The sequence below is a fragment of the Amphiura filiformis genome, unplaced genomic scaffold, assembly GCF_039555335.1.
Source record: "Amphiura filiformis unplaced genomic scaffold, Afil_fr2py scaffold_109, whole genome shotgun sequence".
NCBI classification, from domain to species: domain Eukaryota; kingdom Metazoa; phylum Echinodermata; class Ophiuroidea; order Amphilepidida; family Amphiuridae; genus Amphiura; species Amphiura filiformis.
The window spans coordinates 154,465-182,043 of NW_027305573.1; the positions used below are offsets into that span (position 1 = coordinate 154,465).

A 27,579-nucleotide genomic window follows, 5' to 3' on the forward strand; every position below is an offset into this window, starting at 1 on the left:
ACTCACTTCCGGGTTTGATGAATCATGAATGTTGTTTACACGTTACCAAGCAGCAACTTCCGGTACAGCGTTTTGGCCAAATTCTGGTTTAATTATGTTTTTCACAATAAAAAGCACAATTTAGTTGAAGAGAACTAAATAAATATATAAATCCAATATAGTGGAGATGTTTAAAGGTAAAATTAGTGAGTAAATTGAAGTTTAATAAGGTATTAAATACCCACAATACTTTGCGAGATGGCAACAAACATGGCGGACGAAATGAACAGTGAAAATCTGTCGGCTGCTGCTCGAACAATTTGTCTATAAATTTATCTTTTGCAACAATTTCCTGGCTAATTTTGTGTAACGATTCGAAAGATTATATATATCAGAAGAGGTTATAAGCACAATTTTCAAATTTCAACGTATCTTGAATGTTATACAAGTCAGTAAAAAATGGCCACAAGCATGAGCAGGGCATCAGAAAGATCAGCAAGAGATATTTTCGACACTAAGCAACGAGCTGTGAAGTTTTATAAGGATAATGGAGTTCCACAGAAATTGGAGGATATTCTAAATTCAATGTTTTATGAAAATCCACCCGATGTTTATGGTCGTTTGGTAAGACTAGAGTAGAAATTTCAAATGAATGAACACAGCCTGACACAGGGTCACAGCTTTTTTTACAAGTGGCTACGGGACGACAGGTAACCTTCCGCTTAGCTCGTTCACGTAGCGTTTTCGTTGTCCCACTGGCGTACTACAAACGTAGACAGGGCGATGTGACTTCATAAGGGCAATGTCGGGGATTATAGGACACAATCGATGGGGAGAGATGAGGTCCGACCAGGTCCGACCGAGTCTCCTACACAGGTTACGCTCCCAGTGGAGGGGCGGAACCAAACTGGCTGATGTGGAGACTAAGCCAGTTTGCGTCGGTCTGATACTCGTCTTTGACCATGCGCGAGATCTGGCTGGTCAGGAAGATATTTAATATCCCGAATTTATAATATGCCTACCAGTTCCATCTATAACCGAATTGCTAGAGAATATTTGTTACCATGTTTAATAAATTCAGTATTAATCTATATAATAAAATGTGGCCAAATGTATATTTGTGTACATAGTGTTTAGATCCACTCTTCTACGGACTTGGCTACTAAGCATGTCGGGAAGGATATGGCGGTATGCTGACCTGGGTCAATATGTTCTGAGCAGATGAGGTCCAACCAATTGCCTTCGACCTTGTGTGCGATCAAGTGTGACAGGCAATTCCCAATATCATAGTAAATTCCCTGACGTAGATTGCCTGGCGATCGGAGTGTTATCGTCAGAGCACCTCGGACTACCTTCCGCTCAGCTATTGTTGTCACGCAGTAATCCGTTGACCGCTATCCTGTGAATCGACATCTATTCTAATTGATCGATTGATCCAATAATATTAAATAATATTATTATTAATAATAAAAAATTATTCTGATGGTGGAATTTTCTTTCTTTACTTTATTTCTGATCATTAGTTTCTTTTTGTTAGGCCAACACTTTATTTTCTTCTTTCTTCCTTTCATTTTGTTTATTCTTCTCATCACGGAGAATTTTTTTTCCTTTTCTTCAAAATATGTAGTTCTTTTCGTTTTTATTCGATTTTTCATGATTTAATTTGTCTTATTTTAATTTAGATTTTCTTTTTCTGTTTCTCGTCCCAGATTCTCGTCGTCTTTCTGCCTATTTCTTCAAAAATAAATATTTCTTTTCTCCTTGTGATTGAAATTTCTCATTCCTTTTTCATTACTTAATTGGCCTATTTTAACTTTGACCATACAGTTTTTCTTTATAAGACACAATTACTTACTTTATTATAAGTAGGCCTATAATATTTTTACTTCTTAACCTATTATAATACTATAGGCTAGGGTGCATCTATAGCCCCCCTATTTTTAAAATGTTAACCCTGAATTTTGTCCATAGCATAAATGTGTTCCACTATCAAAATAAATGCCTCACACAAAATTTCATTGAAATCGGACCTCGTCATATGGGGCCACCGGCCATCAGAACATTTAGGATAAGCTATACCACAATTTCATAAGGCAGCTATTTTGATTCATATACTTTGTGTGGTTTATTATAGCTGCCGTATTCTCAATACTGCTAATTGTATCAATTTAAGATATTTTAGACCATTTCCAAACATTTGCATATTTTTTATAAATGGCAGCTATGTGTGCAGTCTTAATTGCTGTAACAAGTAGTAGCTGCCTTATGTAAAAGAGTTTTACAATCCTAAAATGCTATTTTCAGCACTCAGTAGATTGTATATTACATTCATTAAGAAGTTTAGTGCTTCTTGAGGAGTCTGGTTTTAATCATCGGTGTTAGATTTGCGCTTTCAGAGATTTGGTTCGTTCTTGCGGCTTAGTTCAACAACTTGTAGTGTATTTTGGTAGTGCTTTTCTGTTCTTGCTGCATGCAAGAAATCCACGCTAAGCTTTACGCCGCGTTCTGCACAGTTGTTGATAACATTGATGGCTCCAATGTTGGCAAAGGATTCTTGATATGCTGGAGAGTTGGACCATGTATCAACATCTTCAGTGAGAAAGTCGGTGTTTATTTGCAGGATGTGGATAGTGAACCATGAGTCCTCATTGACCAAGTCTCCAAGAAATGTTGCAGCATTGATGTTGGTTGGAAACTCAGGCTTTCCAAAGGCTAATCCAATCTGCTTCTTAGGTGCTAAGATGTCTAACTGCAGGTTTAACTGCAAGGAGTTTATCAGCGAGTGCACATCGCTCATCTGTGGGCACTACGGTATATCACTAAACAGTGCAAGGGGCACCATCTCTCCTGTCAAGTACCATAGGTGATGCTTCAAAGCTTTAATTGCACTTGAGGAAGCTGGATTCACATCCTCATACATGAGCAACTTGTGAAACAGATTGAGGTCATGCCATGGGGCATCAGCAGCTGAAGTGCAGGTCATAACCATCACGAACTATAGATCAGAGTGGCGAAGATAACAAATTCTCTCACTTTTGGCACCTGATGGGCGGCTGTTATGGTACCTTGTGGCAGCTGTGAAATCTGGGCTTCAAGCAAACAGATCTTTACTGAGTAAAGTAGCTTTGCCATCCACCTGGCTTTGTGGAGAGCTCCAGGTTGCTTGAATCACAGATGACATTACTGCATCATCGCTTCCTAAGGTGTGGAATCCCTGATCAAGATCTTATTGGAAGGAGTGATAAAAAGAAGACCAATGATTTACACAACATGCAGTATTACTTTGCTCTGAATGTCATTTATGTTTATTGTTGACCTTTGACCTTATTTGGTGACCTTTGACCTTTGTTGACATTGAACTCTGTTGAACTTTGACCCTCATCTGAATATCCAAGAAACAAATCCCACAGCAGAGTATTAAAGTTAAGTTTCATGTGGCCCTCTTTCCATTTTATACATTACATGCATTATATAGGATATTAGTGTGTTTTTAGAGTGCAAAGTTCACTTTACTACACGTTTCAATGGACAAGCCCATTTTCGGACTTCAAGCCTGTGGTGGCCCCATAAGACAAACTCCGAATTAAATACAATTTGGTAGGGATTAGTTTTGGGACAAGTGGAACATGTTAAGGCTATGGACAAAAATATTGCAAACTATGGGGGCTATAGATGCACCCTAGTATAGGCCTATACTTTTATGATATATTTCAGCTTATTTTATTTTATTTAATGTAATTTTATTTTGTTTTATTTCAATTTTGATTTGAGATTTGTACAAGCATAGGCCTATATACATAATTGTTTATTTTCTCTTTAATTATGAATTAATTAAATTTATTTATTATTATTTTTTTACAATTAATTATGTATATATGAGCGTATATATATATTTATTCATCATTTTATTTCTCTTCTTTCTTTCTTTCTTGTTTCTTTTCTTTTTTTTCTTTCTTTTTTCCCTCCAACTATTTCGGCATAGTCGGCCCAGCATTGTGACCCCGACTTCCGATTGATGTCATTGAATGGATAACAGTCACAGGCACAGAGAGAGAACAATAGCTGAGTGCTTTGATTGACAAGGTTACCTGTCGTCCCGTAGCCGCTTGTCTTTTTTTTTACGTACCGCGATGGCGATGCATGGATGGATGTATTTTACGCCAGCATGTGCGACTGTGAGTGCCTAACGTGGAAGTGAATCCAACCATACCAACACACCTGCGATTAGCTAGTATTATCAGTATCCAAGGTTGCGTGTTCGTGTTGTAGTTTGAAATACGCTGTAACGATTTAAAAGTCTCAGCTCATTATGATTACGCTCGCTCGTTAGGCGACGATTAATTAATGAATCAAACTACGACGATTCATCAACAATTTTATTCAGCAATAACATTCATTTTATTTCCGTGTCTGTAGTTTTACCACATTGCGATAGGACATAGAAAAGGCTGCTCTCCTCTTTTCCCCTATTTTTAGAGTTATAAAATGCATGCGCAATCACAGCGTCACATGAATATTGAACCTGCAAGCATAACGCACCGCGCTGCGTACAAGTTTGAGCGCACATTGCAGTCAATTGTGCATTAATAACATTACTACATGTACCGTACATGACAAGCCCACTGCGCTGCCACTATGTACCGTAATGATTTAAAAAAAAGTCTCAGCATCGAGCTACTATAGCCAAAATGTTAAATTCTCGATCATGAGAGCCAACTTGGGTATGCACAGTTATTTGCGCCGAGCGTACTACGCAATTACCGGCGCTTACGGGCGCAAACACAGCTTTTGAGAATTGACCAATCACACGGTCGTTGCTAGGCAAGGTCAAGGTTCGGTCATGCAGGTCGCGCGATCGTGTTATTCTATGAAAAGTACCCTGACGCAGAAGGTACATCCTCTCATGATCGAGAAATTGTTATTTTGGCTATAATAGAAGGAGATTCCACAGAAAAATCCTAATCCACTCAATAGGGTCAACCCGAGTCATCACTTGAATGGATTTAATCAGAGCAGTCCCTCAAACACGGCCTTTGATGTTTATGATCGTTATGCGACAATATCGATCATTTATTTTAAAATTGAATTTAAACCGACCCCCAGGTGACCCGTACCGGAAATGGATGGTATTAGTGCCCTTTTGCATCGGTCACTTGTTCTTCGATTGCGTCATTGTGTTTCCGAGTTCAAGTTGATTTACTTAGCGAAAACCTAATCGAATTCCCTCATTTCCTTCCAAAGTTACGGTGAATTTATGTATTTTTTCTGATTGTGATTAGCAATACTGGCGGATGTCTGCGGGACTTTTAAACCAGTGGAAATGATTTGGAAAGGTTTTCCAAGACTGGCAATGTTGTTTCTACGATCCGCCAAGCTTGGCCATAAGAAATATTGGCGTTATAAAATTACCGGAAGTAAATTGTTTTCCTTTGTTAATGGTCACGGCCACAATGCTTTGTGGGTACAAAATTACGTCATTCTGCTTAGAAGTCGCGATAACGGTGGTTCATAACCGGCCAAGCTCAAAGCTTAGCAAATCGATAGTGCACCATTCATACCTGATTGTTCAGTATCGACTCATAGTACAAAGGGAACTGGGCTAATTCGTGGATTCTCCTTCTATTAATAGCTCGATGGTCTCAGCTAATTATCATGTTACGCTTGTTAGACGATGATTAATGAATTAAACTACAACGATTCATCAACAATTATATTCAGCAATAACATTACATTCATTTTGTTTCTGTGTAATCTACTCCCAATCCTTTTCTTTTCTTCCAACTCGGTGTAGTTTTACGACATTGCGGTTGGACCATAAAAAGGCTGCTCTCCTCTTTTCCCCTATCTTTAGAGGTCCTTTTTTATTTAAATAATAAAATGCATTTGCAATCACGGCGTCACACGAACCTGCGGGCATAGCGTGCCGCACCGCGAATAATTTGAGTGCATTGCAATCAATTTTGCTTTCGCGCATTAATAACATACCATGGGGTACTATAATTATGACATACGCGATATATGATTGCAGTTGGATCGCATCCGGGGATCACATACAGCTGTTGAAAGCTGACCATTCACCTACTGTATCCAAGGGCTGTCATTTTCTTCGGAAGGGGGGTCATGATAATTTTTATGCCCATGTGGTGTATCGGTTAGGTGTTGGTGACCGGAGTCAATATTTTTATGACCCCCCGGCGGGGCCTAGGGGGCATCATGCCCCCCTTTTGTCAACCAGATTTTATGTAGCCAGTCTTACAATGTACCAAATGATGAAATAATAAGATTCCCAAAATTTGAATTCATTCCGAGTCTTATGGGTCCTCCGTGGCCCGAAAGTTTGAATGAATAACCCATATGAACATTACGCAATAAGCATATGGCAGCTTTTCACATAACATGGATTTTAAATCATAAAATTGGCTGCTCTAAGTAACCAGGCACTTGGGATGTTATTTAACAGTGATACAGGCAATCCAAAACCATTACATTTTAACATGGAGCAGCTGTTCCAAACCCATAATTAATCATGTAAACAAATAGCTGCCATATACATTTCTTGTATTTTACACTTACCACATTGAAATATGTGTATTTCTAGTGGAGGAAAAGTCATTTAAAAACATCTTTGGCTGACAATGTAATTGAAGATTCGTCTTAGGCCTAATAATATGGAGTCAATGAGATAAAATAGTACATGGACTTCCATTGTATATCCAAGGGCACTATTCTTAGAAAGCTGGGTTTCCACCAGCAAGGATACTATGCAGAATTATTAGACAGTATGCGAATTGATACTTTTTGAGATCTGAAAGTCAAAGGCAGAAACGAAGAGAGATGACTACTTTGAATTCATTGAGCTATATGTAAGGTACTCTAAATACTCTTGGGTGATCAGAAGGTGCTGATATTAAGCAACCTGGTGCAATGTACAAGGCAAGGTGGATGGCAAAGTACTGTACTCGATGCCGGGACTCGATGAAGATCACCATGTTGGAAAATAACATCGCCCAGCTGCCACAGGGAACAGTCACAACAAAGCATCAGCTACCCAAGATACATGTACATGATTTTGTTATATTTGCAACTATCATCTATAGTTCCTGGTGGATAACCTGTAGTCAGACTGCTGATGCACCCCGGAACGATCTTGACCTCTACAAGCGCCTATTAGCATACGATTCTGTGAATTCTTCAGTATCACAGAGTGCAATAAAGGCACTAAAACGCCAGAGAAGCAAGCAATTGCGGTTAAACTTTTAGAGGTACACCAGCAGAAGAAGTTATAACTCCCAAGCAAGTAACCGGTTGAACCTTCCCAGACAACATCACACAGTCAACTTCACTCGCAGACTTGGTAGGACCCAACTCATGGTTCATGATGAGGATATTACAGATCGACCATCAATTTCTTGACGAGAGAGTGGAAAACTGGGCTATGTGTGCTACTATCAGATTTCTAAAATAAACATCAGTGCCATCAATGTCGTCAACGATGCAGCCGAGTGTGCAGTGAAATTGAGCTTGGATTTCCTCAGCACTGCAAAATCTGAGCGCCATTATCAAAATGTTCTACAGGCTGTTGAACAGGACAGGAAGAACCCTGGGCCAAATTTGCATAAACATAAACTTTTTGAAGACAAACATTGAAGGAGTACTAAGAGAGTCATCCCACATGAACTGTGGTTAAAGTTTTTAGCCTAAGTGTGCTTTGAAATATAGTTCAAATTCAGCTATTAATTGTAAATGGCAGCACACTATGCTACATACATGTAAGCAGTGTTCGAAATAGGGAAAATATGGAGGTTGTCCCGAGGACAACTAAAGCATAAATTCTGCTTGTCCTCAAAACAATTTGGTTGTCTCCAAAATGTGTCATATATTTGGAGGTAAAATATAATGGTTGTCCAGGGGATAAGTACATATAGCTCAATTTGGTTGTCCCCAGTGATTTTTGGACAAGAGGACAAGAGGATAAGTGCTTATTTCGAACACTGCATGTAAGTGTGTCAAAGCACATGGCAGCTATTCATTTTTGTGATGTAAATGCCATATTCATTTCAACTTTAACATTAAGTTTAGTTGAAAACAAACCCCAATTACATATAATTCTAATCATAAATTTTAAGTACATAGCAGCCATTATATGTACCATTAAACTTTAGAAAATGTATAGCTGCCATATGCCTATTGCGTTATGTTCATATGGATTATTCATTCAAACGGAGGACCCATAAGACGAACTCAGAATGAATTCAAATTTTGGGAATCTTATTATTTCATCATTTGGCACATTTTAAAACTGGCTACATAAAATCTGGTTGACAAAAGGGGGGCATGATGCACCCCATGGGTAGGGACAGGCATAGAAATTTCAAATTAATTCTATTAACATGAATTGTTGTTTATTGGAAGAGAGAACTTCTCAGAAACAATTTGACACCAAAACCAATCTTCTACTGTATTGCTAAGTGAAGTTATGACGAAATTACTGTCGGAACATTGGGCCGTTTTCTCTGATAAGACTTAGGCCTACCATAGGAGTGCATGGTGGGACTTGATAATTTTTGTGCCCCCCTGTCAATTTTTTGTTTTCATTGTAATTTTATCTAATTTTTGTTGAATATTATGTATGTTATCATTTCCAACACATCTGTGAAATTTTGTATGAAAATTCTATTTTTAAGGTGGTAAAAATGTGATTTTTTTGCTAATTTTGGTCAAATTTTGCCATTTTTCGGCCATTTTGGGCCCATTTTAGGCAAAAACAATGATTTTTCCCAAGTGATAACAAAAAAGTGCTTTCTCCCAGCAGGGGTAGCATTAAGGCCCGAAAGTCAGGGGTTGTTTTCCCGTGTTTTTCACTCCCGAGCTTGCAGAAAATCCCAATACATGGGGTGAAAATTAAATCTCGAGGGTGAAAAATATTTTGCAGTGTAGTCAGGGGTAGGAGTAAGGTCCAAAAGTAGAGGGTCAGAGTTCACACAAAAACTGGAGTTGTTATGTGAAAAGGATGAAAGTTTTTGTCAAACCATGTTTTCCTTTTGTCAGAAGATGAATTTTGGGTCAAAATAGAATTTTTCCCAAAATGCCCCTTTTGACCCCCTTTTTGACCAAAGCGGTGATTTTCAGCAAGGCATATCTCACAGAAAAAAATATTCAAAAGTGAAGTCAATGTTGCATTCTGCTTCCTAAAGCATTGAATCTGTTGTCAATGCAAACTAGAGCATCTAAAAACAATTCATTTTGGTTTTATTCATCATTTTCTCCAAAAATGGTGTTTTCAGTGGCACAAAATGGCACTGATTTACATAGGGCTTTATTATCAAGTAAAATAAATAGCGCCCTCGCTCAGATGTGCCTGTCCCTATCATGGGCTAATTTTTTTTAGACCATGAAGTCATGGACATCTTTTAAGACATGAGTGGCAAGGCTAGCAACCAACTATTTTTCTCTGTTTACCTAGGATAGCAACCAACTACATTTTCACTGATTTTAAGGCTAATTCTTGACCGTTTTCAACCAAATAAAGTGCAATGCATTCCCCGTATATTCATCAATCTCCCGTGTGAATTTGGCGATATTTGGATCCAAACTCACGGAGCCTTTCGATCTTCATACCCATTACCTACATACATACAACATTTCGCTATTTATAGTAAGATAAATTTATAATGATTAGCCTTTAATTTTGGAGTATCTCAGGCAGCCCTGCATGTATATGTATCAAAAATATAATGATTTTTAGTGATTTGATGATTATACTTTTTTTGTTCAATATTTAGTCCGAGTACTTTGAGACATTGTCCAAGACTCCCATCATCAGCAAGATTGTCACAAGAGAAATTTTGGACAGCAAAGGTCAGCCAACTGTACAGACAGACATTTACTGTATTGTCAAGGGGCTAGAAAAGGTAAGTTTTGCAAATTGGCATGTAGGATTGCTCCACAATTTGAGTGATTGGTATATCTGTAGCTTGTCTCCATGTAACCCATCTGATAAAAGTGGACTAACAAGTTAATGCTGTTTTTCAGCTGTAAAGCGACAATTGATTTCTAATCAAGCTCTCAAATATTATTTTCTATTGAAATCTGTTGGGGTCATTGACCCACATGATATATGGCTGTATGCATTGTTGGTGCATGACTTTATGCTACAGTCAAAGGAAAAAATAGTTGACACATTGGAAATATGTTGGAACTCTTCATTGTCACTCTGAGGCTACTCTGATAGTTCAGTAAAATTAGTATAACCTATGAGAAGTACAAACCTTCCCCTCTCCCCTTCCCTCTCCCATCCCCCACTCCTGAATTAATGTTGGGGAGACTGGACTCAGAGCACAATGGCAAAAGTGCTTTCATCAACATTGAAAATGGGGAGAGGGGTGGCGGTTACACCCATCGTATGTGTGTGTTTCAGCTTTTGACATTTGGACAGGCCTTACTGTTTATATACCAGCTCCATACTATGATATTATGATGTATGCCTGTGGTGATGCCAGACTGTGCCAACAATATTCCTTGATTGTAGGTTCTTGGTGGGATGTCTCAGTTTTTGGTAAACAAGCAGTCTTGTGATTATTTTGTGAAAATCTAAAATGTTAATTTTGCAAAACCAGCTAATATAATCAGTGGTGACTTGTTTCAGTTCCTTGGCAGCAGTACAGCATCAAGTTATAATAGTCTACCAGAAAATGCCCCTCAGGAGAAGAAGGAAGTGGATGACAAGGAACGACAGGACAACATTAATGCAGCTATTGAGCACATACAGACTCACCTGGCTCCAGCACTCATCAATCGGGACCCCTGTCAACAGCAAGTCATTGATAATCTAATTTTGTAAGTACAAATGTGACACGATCAAGAGAAAAGAGTCGGATGTCGCTAATATTGATTTTGAGATATTGGCAAAGAAAGTTTTAAAATTCTTTTGTTTTATATTGTTTTCAGCGATTGATAAATTCACGTAACTTCACAAAGAAAAGTCGTATCAACATGGGGTTTCCAGTTTCTGAAAGCTCTAAATGGCCTCTTTAGAAACATGTGTAAAAGTAATTTTCGACCAGGGCCGACATGTGACTCATTCCCCTTGATCATGTCACAAATATGATATAGTTTATGATAATCACTAAGTTCTACTGGTTCGATGCCTGTGAGCACTAAATGATTCCACATTATATTCCATTATATTGATCTATTTGATGCATTTATTGTTTTATTTTTAACCAGGGAGCTAGCCAACACATTGAAACAAGAACAAGATGAAAAACAGAGAATAGAGCAAGAGAAAGCAGCAGCAGAAGCAGAAGCTGACCCTAGCAACAGTTCATTGCCTTCAGTTAAAGAAACACCAGCTAAAAGTGTATCGCCAAAGGTAGTATTTATGTCATGTTCCTAAACTGTAGTCTGTATTGTCATGATAAAATGCTTTATGCATAGCAAGTGTATCACTTCATCATGTAGTTACAGTAGATATGAGGTATGATCCATCACCCATCACCAAATCCAGTATTCATCTTATTTTTATGTCTCGAGTGATTTGCCACTAAACATCTTGTATATTTATAAACAGAGTTGTGGCTTTAAAATATGCTGCAAACATATTTCTTGGAATTGAAAACCATCTGGTTGGAACCATGTCAAGGGGAAGGTTACACTAAATTTTCTCAATACATTTTAAATACATAGGATAGTTCATTTCATTTTATGACACACACATGAAAACTCAATATTGAACATTAATGGTGGAATAACCAAAGTGCGCATTTCTTGTGTAATCTTATTCTGCCTCAGTATTATATCTTGTATAGTGATTCATTCACATCTTTTTCTCATTTCTTTCATGGTGAAGATATATTCATCTATGGTATGTTTTTTATGTTAGCTTGTGTTTGATGGTGTTTTAGTCATTTAACTGTGTGGATATTATTAGCACCTCAACCTGTTTTCATGTATTAATTTCATGGAAATAAGCTTCTTGTAACCTGGTACCCCATGCAGTATAATAATAGTTGTTGATTGTTACTACCAATTTCCAGTGATTATATCATTATATCCAAGCCTGTATGTTTGAAACTAGTGACTTTTACCATGTGGTGAACTTTGAATTGCTTTCCCAATAACATCAAACATGTCCACCCAATATACCTGCAATATTATCAAATACATGTAATAGCTGAAGCCTGCTGACAATTACATGATTCAGTATCATGCAATGCTTCAGAATAACTCAAAATCTTAACCCTGATCTTCCTATCACAAACCTTTTAACCTTAATTAAATCCTAACCCTCAAAGAAAATATGCTAGGGGTGTTCATTTATGCTTGGTACTTGGTTTGTTTTTTACTGCTGGAAAAGTATTGGTTGTTGGTGAAAAAAATAGAGTGTGTTGGTTTCACTTGTATATACTTACTTCACTTATTTTTTTTGTAAAGGGGAAGAAAAAAATTGGCAGTGCTAAATCAAGCATGGTGATACCAGAGGAGCCAAAAGAAGAGTTACTCATAGGATGCAGTGCTGTATGCTCAATGTCACAGGCTGTGTTGATGACCGGTGCTGCTCTGAAAAAATGCCAACCATATGAATACATCATTGGTCTAACCAGCGAGGTGTGTATGCTCATTTTAAGTTTTCTAATTGATAGAATTGATATAGGCCTACTATTTTTCACCTTGGCAAGGTGATGACCCAGTGCGCATATCATGGGCAGACATCTTTAAATTATGACTTCTGGTGTACTAGTCTTTCATTTGATATATTACATGATCATGATGATTATCATTAATAAAAACACTGTAGACTACCAGTATAACAATGTATAAATGTCAGTAATACCATAAGGAATAAGTCACATTTACAAGAAACATTTATGTGCTTTGCATGTGTGAAAGGGACAACATTTTTATGTTTTAAAGAATTTGATTTTCCAAATATATTGAGTCACCTTTCTTGAGCTTGAGTCAGTGAAATTTCTCATATGTGACCCCTCGGCACAACTGAGCCCGGATGTCGCCAGTGCCACTATTGAGATATGCTTCATCGAACTTAACAATAAACAATAGGAAACAAAGGATTTATTGACTGTTTTATTGATTTTCAGTACTTAAATGTCAAGTACTATAGACATGATATACATCATTTTAAAGCTAATTTCAAGCAGAATATTTTGGTTGAATATCTCAAAAATGATGATTGGCGACTTCAGGGCTCAGTTGTGCCGAGGGGTCACATATTTTCCCCCAAAAATAAGAGTTTAGAACAATGATGAATATCCATATTTATTTTACTTGATTTATAGATAAAGAAAGCCCCTTTTTACAATTTGGCAAAAATGTGTTTTGAAACACCACCCTTTTTTAGTGTTTTGTGAATCGTGTTTCTTCATCAGGCACTACTTTGCAAAATTTTGCACAAGGATGCATACCCACGGATACACAGAGTGTATGGATAAGGGATGATTTGTACCTTGCTGCAGAACATATTCAAAATAATAGTCATGGTCCTTTAATGCATTGGTCAGGGGCAGAAAATTTAAATAGCATGGGAATTGATGGAATTGGCATGTAGCTGGTCATTTCTGTTTGTGATGATGTTGGATAGTTTAGTTTTGAGTCTTTGGTCTTATGCAGGAGATATTTGTATAAATTATTTTTGTTGTATGTATCTTTCAGGTTGTGGAAAAGTATGAAATACCCACCCCAATGTTGAATGTTATGAATTCTGGTCGAGCAGCAGCAGGAAAACAGAATGTCATCAAAGAACTACTGCTTATACCAAAGCCTGGGACATCATTGAAGAAGGTAATGTTAACCTATAGATGCAGGCAATCAGTTGTAAATTGGATTTTAGATATACAAAGGATGTCTGCCTCTTCAATATTGTAATCACAGAGGAACTTACTCCAGCACGCTTAATTTCTTTCTGCAACCATAATGGGCCGCAATATATCACTAACCGCATCGTCCGAGGCAAGGTTCATTATTGTCAGGGTTAGGGGTTAGGGTTAGGGTCTTATATGGTTAGGGTTAGGGTTAGGGTTATTAGGGTTTAGGGTTAGTGTTAGTGTTAGGGTTAGGGTTAGGGTTAGGGTTAGGGTTAGGGTTAGGGTTAGGGTTAGAGTTAGGGTTAGGGTTAGGGATTAGGGTTAGGGTTAGGATTATATTCGTATTCATTAGTACTAATATACTAGTAATAGTATATTGTGTGTATGCACTTTATTCCGTAATCAATAAGTATCATAAACAAACACCTTTCTGGCACAATTGAATCATAGCACAGTCGTGTAGGCATTAGACTATGGATACATAGGTTGTGGGTTCGAACCCCAGGTAAACCTTTGTATAATTTTAATTCTATCGATTTCTTTTTATTTTATTAAGTAAGAGGAAATAATAATGGTAATAAACTTGTGTTATATCTAGCCTCATAGGCCTATAATTACATGTATGTACTACGTGTTATCGCATTGCGGCCCATTATGGTTGCAGAAAGAAATAACGCCTCCAGCACACATTATACAACACGCAACTAGCATGTTGCTTCCAACTGGGTGCACACCATTCTATACTGCACCAAAAATGCAAAGTTACAAGCATTTTATCCAAAAATCCACAGACTGGACTTCTGGTTTTAGAGTGGTGAATAGCTAATTTATGTGTGCCTTTAATTTAAAAACAAATAACATGAAAGTTATGAAAAGTACAGAGAAGGAAAAACAAATAAAATTTTACTGCTTTAAACTTCACTGAAAAAACTGTGTTGTCTCTTTGTTGCGCTTGTTGGAATCTTTTCGCCTTGTATAGACCAGTTTGTCACTTTTAAAACTGGACCTAATTCTTCTAATCAATTGCTTGTAACTTTACTTCTTGAAGTCATATTGTATTCAATGGGGTGTCATCATAATGTGCTGGATTAGTGCATAAAAATAAATTTACCCAAATATGGTTCAGTTTTAAAATTAGGATTTTTTCCAAGTGTACGGATACTTTTTGGTGCAGTACATATCAATACACAAATTATGTAATGAATTTCATTTTATTTTTCAATTATAAACTAAACAAACTGAACTAACAGTAATGTCCCTAGTATTCTTTTGTAATCCCTTTGTTTTTATGATTACTACATTTTGAATAACTTTGTAACAAAAAGTGATAGAACATGGTATTTTCAGCAACATTAAGCTAATATTTGTAATGTTGTGAAAATAAAATGATGACATCAGGCTCATTTTGTTTGATCGCACCACATAATTCTTCAAAGTTTACCTTGAATTCTCAGCTATTATTTAAGGTAAATGTTTAAAGTTTACTATTTTTTATGTTGAACAGGGATTGAAGCAAATGCAATATGTTTTCAATCAAGTTGGCAAGATGCTGACAGCTAAACAAGGTGTAAGTATAAATATGTCACAAAATATGAACCATTCTGACATTTTCAAATCACTAACCATTTTTTAACACTTTTTTTCCATATGTAATCACAATCCTGTCTGAATGATACTGGTACTGATACGTTTTACAGTGCAACTGTTAGAACATCAGTAGGTTTATCTGTTCTTTTTCTGTCTACTACAGGGACTGCCTTTTGTGGAGAATGAGAGCAATCTACTGTTCTCCATAGGAGTGATTTTTAGCTCTCCTTAGTTGACCATCCTCTCCTTACATTCTATTGTAAATGCTCTAAACAGCTCTCCTTGAAGGCTCCAGAAGAGCTATTTAGTGCTCTCCTGCAAATTCCAAAAGATAGTCCCTGCAAATTCCCAAAAGATAGTCCCTGCTACCAGGGACTGTCTTTTGGAATTTGCAGGAGAGCATTAAATGGCTCTTCTGGAGCCTTCAAGGAGAGTTGTTTAGAGCATTTACAATAGAATGTAAGGAGAGAATGGTCAACTACTATATCTCCTCTATCAGATTTAAGGAGAGCAGTAGAGGTGATTGCTCTCGCTCTCCTTAAAAGGCAGTCCCTGTGCTACTAATACTAGGTCTACTCTTTTGAAGGATGTAATTTATTAGCTGGTATTAGTAAAAGCTGTTTTGTCTTGTTTCATATAGACCAATCTTTCTTCTTACTAACTTTAACTTTTCATTATTCATATCAATGCTTTCAAAGCTCGCTGTAGAGCAACCTAGTACTAAGAACTTACAAAGGATAGGTTCTCGTATGAGCATGGGTTCTCGTATGAGCACGGGTTCTCGTATGGGTGGAATGCCTGCTCCTCAGTCTCTCGTCTTGGCCCAATGCGGGAGCATTCAAATAATAACAATAATCAAATAGTAAGTTAGTTATTTAATATTGCAAATAGTCTACAGTGCTGCTTGCCAAGAATTTATCCATCTTGCTTACACCAAAATTTTTAGATTGTTAAATATTATGTAGACTACCTTTGGTATTGTTTTGTGAATCTGCTTGCGTAATCTACATGTCAGGAGGTGGGCATTATGAGTGAATTGTCGCTGTGTATCTGTATGTGATTTAGTGTTTGTAAACCCCGGCAAATGAGGACTCCTACATGAGAAATCTCTGTGCAGTGGACAGTAGATCTAAAACAGCAATGCCTTATGGCTATAATTGATCGCAGTTGCTGGTATAGGTATTGTCTTCACTTGGATAGTAAAAACTTAAGCATGTCCATGATAAGGCAATATGGTTATCAGTTCTTACATTTAGGGGTGTAGACCTATGTGAGTATCTTTATGTCAGTGTTTTTGTGCAAGCAGTTGTTAGTGCTTGCGATAAAATATTATGCTATTCTGCTGCATGAGATCCTGCTAAACAGGATTCTAACCTGCATATTTGACTATTTGTGAACATATTGTGTTCATGTGGGTAGGGGTGTTGGGTGTGTGTCTGTCTGCACTTGTTTATTAATGATTTTAAAATGTGCAAGTGTCTTTATGCTGGTGTTTATGTACAAACAGATACGTATGAGTTTGTGAGAGATTATATTGTTCTGTCCCTGCTTGCGATCCTGCTAAATAGGATTCTTACCATAAATTATGTATTACTTGCATTCAAATATCATTTGAAGTCTGCAGCGATCACTGATTTATGCTTAAAGTGGTGTGTTCAATGTTCTTTTATCTCTGTAAAGGAATAATGAGTGTGGTACTGTCCTACAGATTGCACATACACTTGAAATGTGTGAATATAACATCTCAATACCATCATGGTGTGTGGTTTGTTGATCTACGATTCCACCCAAGCCAGCTTAGATATGTGTCCTAGCATTATTCGCCAGCGAAGTGTTGTGTAATCCGATTATCACTGTGTCAACTGGATCATGCTTTTGAGTTCTGCACCATGATCGAAATGATCGCAATACAATGTCTATGGCATGTACTATAAATTTCAAAAAGTGTGTGATCCCGTTACCAGGGAGTTATGTAACCACTTCGCTTGATCCTGTAAGGTGTTTTGTGCAAGGTCTGTTGTTGTACAGGATAATATGCTTACATACATCGCAGCAGATGTTGCATTGTCTGTGACTCTGTGCCACAGTCTATTGATCTTGTGGGATAGCCTGAATTAGTTATAGGTTAATAAATGAGTATCACTTGTTGAGAGTGAAATTGTACAAAATAATGCACACGTACTGAGATGTTGAATGTGTCTAATGCACTCCCTGATTCGGGGCTCTTGCATTAGACACATCAACATCTCAGTACAAGTGCATTATTTTATACAATTCTCGAGCAACAAGTGATACGCATTTATTAACCTATTTCTTACAAAAAAATCCTGTGATTTTTGCTATTTTTATAATAAAATTGTTGTCACTAAAAATGTTGGAAAATGCAAGCAAATATAAATGCATCCACCCGCAAGAAAAATGAACGCATCCTAAGTCCCTGCACATACTACGCGGAGTGCTCACCCGTGCAATATTATACATTATTATATAATATGAAGCTTCCATCTATACCACTCATTTTTAGTACTGAATGACGTTTAAATCAAACTGTTCAGTATTTTTACAAAAGTGTTCAATATATCTTGATACCCATACGCTCATCACAATACCCAGAATGCACGCATCACATAAGCGCAGTATTCACGTAGAAGCGTTCACAAACAGTGATTGAGACTAATTTTGGTACTGCACGACTCCTCTGATGTGCAGCAAGTCACGTTGTCCTCATGGCTTTATAAGCAACACAAAACTGCAGCTAAAATCTGGCGATTTCATCGGGTATAATCTGATTTAATCAGGTCAGTATCTTAATATTGACGGTGCACAGAGAACATGGTTACTCGTTTCACGGCGGTATTGCAGTAGTTAGGCCTACAACATTTTCACGGTAAGCTTACTCAATTGTCTGTGTGGTGCGTGCGTGTGCATTCAATCAACACAATAACAAGGCCAGCCTAGCCTTGACTAGGCCTAGCCTATGTGGGGGAAGTGGGGCAAATTGGTCCACCTAATGTCCCATTTTGCCCCACCAGATTTTACTCGGCTATAATACTAATACCTGACAACTTGCGACAAGTGACCACTACAAAACAAAATGTACATCATCAAGAGTCTAGTAGACTAACGTTTCACAAAAAATGGTACCCGTCGGCCTCCAGCTTCATTATTTTATTAAGGAGTCTTTAAGGCGTCCCATTTTACCCCACTGCGAAATAGTTGCTGTAGAGAGGCTGTCGTAAAATGGGCCAGCTGGGGTAAAATGGGGCGCCATTGATTTACTAAAGGATTTCTTTTGTTGGGGCAAAATGGGACAGTCTTGAGTTAGCACACAGTAAATCAATGGCGTCCCATTTTACCCCAATTTGGCACATTTCTAAAAGAAATCTTTTCTTATAATTTTCGAAGAAAAGAGTAACAATTTTTGTCTTATTTAATTGAAAAAGGTGGTTTAGAAGTTATTTTCTAATTTGAGAAACACTAATTCGGGCCATTGATTCAGATATTTAACCTCAAGTCGTGACCTCTGCTTAGAAATGACAAAAAAATGGAATACTTATTTTGATGTGTTAAGCTTACGGCCCTCAGAAGTTCCTGTTTAATGAAGAATTGTACTTTTAAATGGTTGGAAATATAAATAGACATTATTATCAAAGTTCTTTTGTTGCAAAAATGGGCAAAATGTGACCATTTTAAGGTATAAAAGTATTTCTGAAATCACTGTCCCAAATTACCCTGTGTCCCAATTTGCCCCTATCTCGGCCTGTGTCTATAAACAGCCTTGTGTTTCTGATGCATGAATGTTTTCATTTATGAGTTTCAGTCAGCTTCATATTATATAATAATAATAATATTGGATGGCTTTATTTGGGTTGTATGAGAATATACTGCACTTGCCATGAATGATATTCAACTCGCCGTGCGGCTCGTTGAATATCATTCATGGCGCGTGCAGTATATTCTCATACAACCCTCAATGCCATCCAATATTATATAAATATTTATACACGGATAGTAATTTACTAGCATTTGCTCTGATTGTTTCGCACTATGAGTGTATAAATTAGTGATAACCGTGAATTGTAATAAATATACCAGATCTAAGTTGATTTAGACACTCCTTTTTTTGCATCATAATCTTTAATATTTAGTCTACATTTTTATCAAAAGACCCCAAAAAGCTGACCCCAAAAGTTGACCGTTCATATCAGCACTTTCTGTGTTTCTAATGTTACTGCTATACTCTAATCTTTTTTTCAGGTGTCAGCCAATTTTGTGAATGACATGGGCGGTTACTGTCCTACAGTGGACAAACCAGAGCAGCTTTTAGATACTGTGCAAGAAGCTATCACCAATGTAGGGTTGACCGCTGGAGAAGATGTATTTTTTGGAATCAACTGTGCTGCACATGAAATATTTGATATGGTAAGACCTGCTTAGATACATTTTTGCAAAGTGTATATGTCAGATATAAGGCCGATGCTGTTAGTGATATTGCTATTTATGAACAGGATACAGACAGTTGGCAACAATGATGACTGGGAAACAACTACAACATTTAACAGCAATGACTGTGATGATGAAAATTGTGTATTTTATTTCATTTATAAAGATAATAACGATGATGATGGCAATACGTCTTTTTGCAAATTCAGAACAAAGAATAAAGTATATAATGAGAGAATAAACATTTTGAAACTCACACAGAATTTCAATGAGGTGAACTTCACACTTGCTTTGCACTTGTGTTTGGCATATTCTGTGTATGTGCATATTACACAATAAGTAGTGGTTTAGCCTGGTTAAAACTGCTATGTCAATGTTATAATTAAAAAGTAAAATCACAGGAATTCTTGATTAGTCAAGACTTCATTCACACGGCTGCCATGTGCGAGATGGAATGATATTGTTTATCTCACTTTAATTGCGAAAAGACTTATTATATACAATGATTTTGTTTGTTTTTACAAATTCAGGACAAAGCCAAATATGAGGTGACTTCAGGAGTGATGAAGACATGTGATGATATGATTGAGTTCTATGGGGATCTCATCAACAGATATCCTGCCATTATTGCTCTCATAGACCCACTGAGGAAACATGTGAGTTGTTAGTATATATGGTGAAATATTATTTTATTGTCAAACAATAATTTAGTGACCAAAATTGTAGAAAAGCATGCTACTAGCAGTACATATTAAAAGTTATTTGGGAGAGTAGCCAGGGTTTAGTGAGGTTGGGTGGCAACTGTTTTTGCACAAATCATGAGTGTAACCAGGGTTTAGTGAGGTTAATTGGCAGAGTGCACCTGGGTTAAAATAGTTTTAAACAATTGCCTGACTATGGCACCTTTTTCCAGCAAATGTAATTTTGCCCCTTGTAGTGACAAGGCTGGTTATATGTACTTGCTGTATATCAACATTTCATATCAGGAGGGATGCTTTTAGCACGATGGTAATTAAAAGAAATTGTCATTCGAGGGGTATTTTGTAATTTAATATACTGTTTTTAGGGTATGGTTCAATAGGTATCCACAAAACAACCTTATTTCCAAAATTTAAGTTGATTCAAACATTGAATTTATAAGTTACACATAATTTCATGTATTACAGCACCCAATAAAGTTGGGCTGTTGGGGACAAATTTCTTCCATTTCTATCCCAGCATACATAGCACAAGCCAACATTTGCTGAAATTACAGCACAGTGGCCTTATAGGCCACTGTGCTGTAATTTCCAGCTGGAAAATACAAATTTGACCGAATCTGCAAGGAAATTTATGTATATGAACATTATGTAGCCCTAGGTTTCAGATGGTATAAAAATCTCAACTTTTTTTGAGTAAGTTGGGGGGGGGGGATGAGGCTGTGGATTATGAAGTGCCCTTTAAGCCACCATGTACCAGATAGTTCTTTCATTACAATGGATTTTAGTCATCCTACAGTGCCAAATCAAAAAAGTGTTTATTATGAGTTATGGTTAAAGTGATACATCATCCAATGCCATTTTGACTTAATTCAATGGACATGGTAGTGAGTTTCAATTTGCTATGTACTAATAAAAGCAGCTACAAAATTTTTTGTTAATTCAGGGAAACATGTATTTGTTGTTCTCATATAAATGTTGCTTATAATTTGCATGTTTTTTTTACTTCCAGGAAATAGAGGGCTGGGGCAAACTGTGTGAAAGACTTAGTGAGAAGTGCTTTATAATTGGTGATTATGTTTACCCAAGACCAGAACGTCTGATACAAGAAGGTTTTGGGGAACTACATTCTAGTGCAGTATCTCTCAAATTGCAACGGCTCACCACAGTTTCTGATATGCTACATGCTGCACAAGTTGCAAAAGGTAATAGAAACTTATTCAGCATAATATGCAGCAAGTGATATATTAGCTAGGGAACTCACCTTTGGTGTGTGAAGTCCAGGTTTCAATTCCCGGTGATGGGAACTTGCTGGGATATTGACTTGGGAGGAGGGGGGTAGTCTGTATCTATTAAATTGGCAACATCTGTCAGGTTAAATTCAGACTTCTGCTCTCCTTGAAAAAAGAAGAAGTTATAGATCCTAAATTACTTGTTATACAAGGTTGGAAAACCGTGAAATACTGCTACTAAAAAACAAAAAACAAAAAAACCCCAACATTTTAATTACTTTTGCTTCTATTGAACAGCTAGCAATGCATACTAATTCAATGTGTCCCTGAAGCAAAAGTAATTTATGTAAAACTTTATCCAGCTTTGAAAAAAAAAAGCAATTGTTGTTTTTTTAGTAGCAGTATTTCTCCGGTTTCTAACATTGAATAAGAAGTAATATTACAGTCTATAACTTATTCAATTGTTGTAAAAAATTGCCTTTTATGGTATCCAATTCGTCCTGGTGCTGTGACAGGGTTGTTATCGAACAATCCAAATATATAAACAAACAAAGATCTAAAAGTCTAGATTATGCTGTTAAAACCTTGTTATATGGAGCTAATAGGCTCTATAGGACAGGCTAAATTTACAGTTGCCACACTGCAAATAGTGGAGTCAAAAGTTTTGATTTAGTTTTGCTGTAAATTGTTGGCAGATGCAAAGCAGAAAAGGGGAAGAAATTAAAAAAATCTTGTTGTTAGTAATAGGTGAAAATGATTATTTGTGAGCAGTGTCCGAAATAAAGAAAATATGGAGGTTGTCCTGAGGACAACTAAAGCATGAATTCTGCTTGTCCTCAAAACATTTTGGTTGTCCCCAAAATATATGTCATGTTTTTGAGTGCAAAGTTAATCCAAATATTGGTTGTCCAGGGGATAAGTACATAGCTCAATATGGTTGTCCCCAGTGATTTTTGGACAAGAGGATAAGTGCTTATTTCGAACACTGTTTGTGAGTTTTCTACATCATTTGGCATTTATAGAAAACTACCCTCCTTTGAGAATGTCTTTTTTGTGAAATATAATCAAACACAGAAAGAATATATAACATGCTTGGTTTGGTAGTTCTTGAAAAATGTTTTTCCAATAGTAACAAACCTTCAACCACATACTCTTCTATTAGCATGATTAGTCATCTTCTTGACCTTCCTCCTGTCTCTGATTTCAAATTTCAATCACTAATCTCAAAACCTTGAAACTGTTTTTCATCTTTATTTTAAATGTAGATGAGAAGACATTGGTGATGATATCAGATGTTGCAGGAGCATCTTCAGATACAATCCTGGCTGATTTGGTAAGTAATTATTGTTTCAATTTTTGATTTACTGATTAATAGACAATGTGATGTCCTGTTGTGCCTGCTGTAAAGCCATTAAATAATACACTTTGGCTTAAAAAATGAAAAACAAAAAGCATACTTGACCAGTGTTGAATTTGACCTGGAATGAGAATGTAATTACAGTGATTTGAACTAACTAGTACTTTGAGCAGTTTTCTTTGAGTACTGTCTTTTCATTTTCATCTAATCCTAAGGCCAAAAAAAAAAAAAAAAGGGTTTGTCTCAAAGCTTGCGGGCGCGTTTGTAAAATCGCGCGATTTGACAAAAAAGAAATGCGGAAATTTTTTTATTTAAAAAAATGTTTTTTAAAGTTTTTTCCTGAAATAATCGGCGAAAATCAGACTTTTTCTCAAAATACCATGAAAAAGTCGGGAATAAAAAAAAAAAAAAAAAAAAAAAAATCGCATTTCGCATTTGTTTTTAAATTTCTTGTGAGCTTTGAGACAAACCTTTTTTTTTTTTTTTGCCTAATGCTATGAGGAAGGTTAGGTTGGATGTGCCTTGTGTTGCCCATCCCTGCCCGCTGACTGGGGAAGCACTGGCCCAGTCTGTAGTATTTTGTAGCATTCAGGTTAGTTATGGGTATTTGTGATGTGATGAAGCTAAATGAGTTGTCTGTCGCTAATATTAATTTCAAGATATAGCCAAATAATAGTATTCAACTTCTTTTGTATTTTATTGTTCTGAGTAACACTTAAATGACCATAACTTTAGAACCGGAAATCAAATTGTGATGGAGTTTTCATTGAAACAAATCTGTGCAAATTGCACTTGTACTTTTAAATTTCATTGTATGATACAATGAAATTGAAAACTGAATTTTGAATTTGCTTGAGAAATGACTCATTTAACAGCTTGATCGCATCTCATTCATTGAAGGCTGTTTTCTTGTTGTTATTGAAATAACATGTAAAGTTAATTTTTTTATTACTTCCACGGCCCGAGCTGTGCACCAAACGTACACACAGAAGAGATAAACAATCACGCTATTTGGCTGATCAACACACTTGACAACAAGTCATAACCTTGTCACTTCTACGTGATCACAATTCGCCAGCGTGTACCTGGACCATGGAAGTAATAAAAAATTAACTTTAATATGTTCATGGCAGTTACATTTAATTAATAAAATCATGAGATTGATGCACACTATTCAAGTTCAAGTTCTTTGAAAGTATGATTGTGTTAGGTTCCTATTTCTGTGTATAAAATTTTGATTATAAAATAAATGTCTCCAGCAATAGGAAGTTCTGAAATACCTTGCAGACTAAATACAATTTACTCACACAGGCAGCCATTACTACTTATTGTTTTTCCAGGCTGTATCTATAAGAGCCAAGTTTGTCAAATTTGGGGCTCCTTCCAGAGGTGAGAGAGTAGCCCAGTACAACAGACTGATCCAAATATCAGAAGCACTTGAGGAGCAAGACAGACTGACTACAAGTGAGGCATTCAATTTCCCAGTTTTGAAACCACCAGAGCCAGAACCAGAACCAGACAATGCTATACAGGAGGAAGATGGGACTAGTAATGGACAAGCTTCATAATAATTGAGTAGGCTAAGAATTGACCTTATCGGTAAATACCATAAGCCTTTGCGAATACACCTGAGAACTTGTCATTTGACGTCACAATGCGCAGTAACAATATTCGATAAACGATGTGGACATTGGTGCAGATCAGCGTGACGTCAAATGACGAGTTCTCAAGTGTACTCGCAAAGGCTTATGGGATTTACCGAAAAGGTCAATTAGCGGCAACTGGCATAAAGAGCCTAAATGATGGGGAGTGTGCCTGGCATAAAGAACCTATGATGAGCAATATGCCAGGTGGGTGGGGGACTGGGGGTCACTTGTGTTTCAACTTAATTTGTATATCATCTGCATACAAAAAGGAAGAAGGTAATTTGTCATAGTTAGGCAAGATACTTAATGTTAACATTGTATGAAAACAGAAAAATACAAAAAGGGTGATATTTCCTTAGGATATTGATGACAATAGAAGAACTCAGATTTTTTTAAAAATCTTTGGACAGCCATAGTGTTACTGTCTATGATTTATTAACAAATTACAAAATATAAATGATGGCTGATTTTATGATAGAAGAACTCAGATTTTAATAGGTTGTTGCAATTTTCACAAATGGGAAATTAACATCTACCAAAAAGTAATTACCTTCCATAAATAATGGCCATTATTCCTAAACGGTTGATGGTATGCCAAATTTGGGATATGCAGTTGAAGTAGAATTTATTTCTGCGCATTATGACACCTCATTTGTTGCAATGGTCCCAATATTGATGTCATAGCATACATTTAGATGAAAGTAATCCAAGATTTGAAAGTTGCAGCAAAATCCTATTGCCTTGTATTCAGTATAAATGTTTACATGTTTAGGGTATCATTTTACATGAGTGAAGGACAAAATATTTGGTTAGGGTATGTTTTGAAAGTCTGTATGGAGATGATAGACAAGATGTTATACAAGTTGTCCTTTTACTTGCCAATTCAAGAACTCTGCCTATATTAAACTGTTTGTTGGTAAACCATTCCGTCCCAATTATATCCGTCCAATGGCTAAAAGTATATTTAGATGATATACATTTAGATGATATATAGATGATATATATTTAGATGATATATATTTAGATGATATACATGCACTATTTATAAATTCATCAAGAAGATAAATGACATGTTAGCAGGTACATGTAGGACATCAGAGTGTCATACTTGCCAGGTTGTCAATGTTTGTATTAAAGTGATCAATGGCATTCATGTATAGTCGCCATTAGTCGGTCAAAAAATTTATTGCAGTGCAATATAATTTTTAAGATGAAGCAAGTATTTTGTGTATATTTGTGAGAGCGTTGTGTTTATGTAGATGTGCGAATATGTGTTAGCCATAAAAAGTAATCTCACTGCCCCATGTCACTGCTCACTGTAATGTATGTTTAGTTTTGGATAACATATAGTAGAAGTCCATCCTGTAGAGTTCGTGACCAAATCTTAGAACAAAGATTTGAAACTTGTTTTGAGATCTTTGATTGATTCTGAATCAATTTAGCTTGGGCTCACCTCCAGAAACTTCAATAAAGTGTTACGCATTTCACACCAAGCATTGGAGGTAATTGTGTGTCTAATATTTTCTGTGTTACACCCTGTCACATGATGTGTGCTCTAGTGCCTCTACCTCCATGTAAACTATTTCAAATGTGTCATTTTCTTTTTAATCACACTGTTTGGAATCACAGAATAGAAAGACAGATCTGCAGCATCCTTTATGGATTTAAAGTTTAAATCAAACATTGCATTTGTTTTTATTATAATGTTTGGTTTTGTATATGACATCTAATTCTTTATTCTTAATTTATGTAATGTATGTAATTTTAACTTTCTTATCATTCATATACTAGTTAAGAATATTTCAGTCTTCCAGGGAGACCAGTACATTTGTATCGATGGAATTTCCTGAATAAATAATGAATAAAAATAAATAAATAATGTACCCTCATACAGAAAAACAAAACAATTAAGGGCTTGGCTGCACCTCGCTCATTATTGTGTGTTTCGTTTTTCTGACTTCAGACACATTATTTATCAATTTCTAAACTGTCAACCTAGTATACACCACTGGCATACACCGAAAGAAAAAAGAACTACAATCAAGTGCAAATTTGCTGGGACACTTTCATAGTTCAATGACCCTCCCCTCCCCCACCAACCAATGTTGGAGCAAAAATATAGGCCATTTTTTAAATGGCCTATATTTTTGCTCCAACATTGGTTGGTGGGGAGGGAGGGATTCGAAATAGGTTGGAAACTATACAAATAAAATATCACATGGTGAACTTCATATGACCGGTTTTATTGAACAGAGGGCACGAAATATGAACAAGTGTCCTAGGGAAATTTGCACTTGATTGTAGGTCTGATCAGGGTACCACTATAATATCCATCAACAGTACTCTTTTTCTAACCCATAATCATTTTTAAAGACATTCTTGGATAACCTTTAAGTAGTCCCCTTCACTTTGATATGCAGATGCAGATTAATTCATATGCTTATGGATATAGCTTGGTAGCAGGCACTCTGTTGGTAATCTTGTATATTTACTGTAGTATAGTTGTAAATAATACTTTTAATTATATTCACTTGGCATGTCTATGTGGAAACAAATATAAATTATTAATGGTAACATCATTGTCATGTGTACATTTTTTTTCAATTGAGACTTTTTAAAGTTATATTCTAAAAGCATTCTTACAAGCAATGCTGCATGGATTATGAACACACACCGACCCACCCATTTACCCATATTTTATACACAGAAAACTGGGTTTATCCTTTGTGTAAGAGAGCACGAAATAATAATAGGGTTAGGATTTAGGGTAAGGGTTAGGGTAAAGATTAGGATTAGAGTTAGGATTTGTTTTGTGCT

General features: G+C 36.5%; 1 protein-coding gene across 1 annotated transcript; it reads left to right on the forward strand.

The window, feature by feature from the left end:
• The first annotated feature begins 232 nt into the window (after nucleotides 1–232).
• LOC140144992 (enolase 4-like) lies at nucleotides 233–26,541 on the forward strand. The gene is made up of 12 exons (XM_072166786.1): nucleotides 233–603; nucleotides 9,762–9,890; nucleotides 10,625–10,815; nucleotides 11,206–11,350; nucleotides 12,412–12,585; nucleotides 13,648–13,776; nucleotides 15,304–15,366; nucleotides 19,644–19,808; nucleotides 20,360–20,485; nucleotides 21,540–21,732; nucleotides 23,025–23,092; nucleotides 24,457–26,541. Exons 1-12 carry the CDS (start codon nucleotides 439–441, stop codon nucleotides 24,682–24,684), a joined length of 1,776 nt encoding a protein of 591 aa, XP_072022887.1. The 5' UTR covers nucleotides 233–438; the 3' UTR covers nucleotides 24,685–26,541.
• The last annotated feature ends 1,038 nt before the right edge of the window (nucleotides 26,542–27,579 follow it).

Bases quoted from the DNA above. Each gene is read 5' to 3' on its own strand.
- LOC140144992 (XM_072166786.1), top strand. From the start codon at position 439: ATGGCCACAAGCATGAGCAGGGCATCAGAAAGATCAGCAAGAGATATT. The intron at 11,351-12,411 runs GTAGTATTTATG...TTTTTTGTAAAG, and splicing joins CTAAAAGTGTATCGCCAAAG to GGGAAGAAAAAAATTGGCAG. The intron at 13,777-15,303 runs GTAATGTTAACC...TATGTTGAACAG, and splicing joins CTGGGACATCATTGAAGAAG to GGATTGAAGCAAATGCAATA.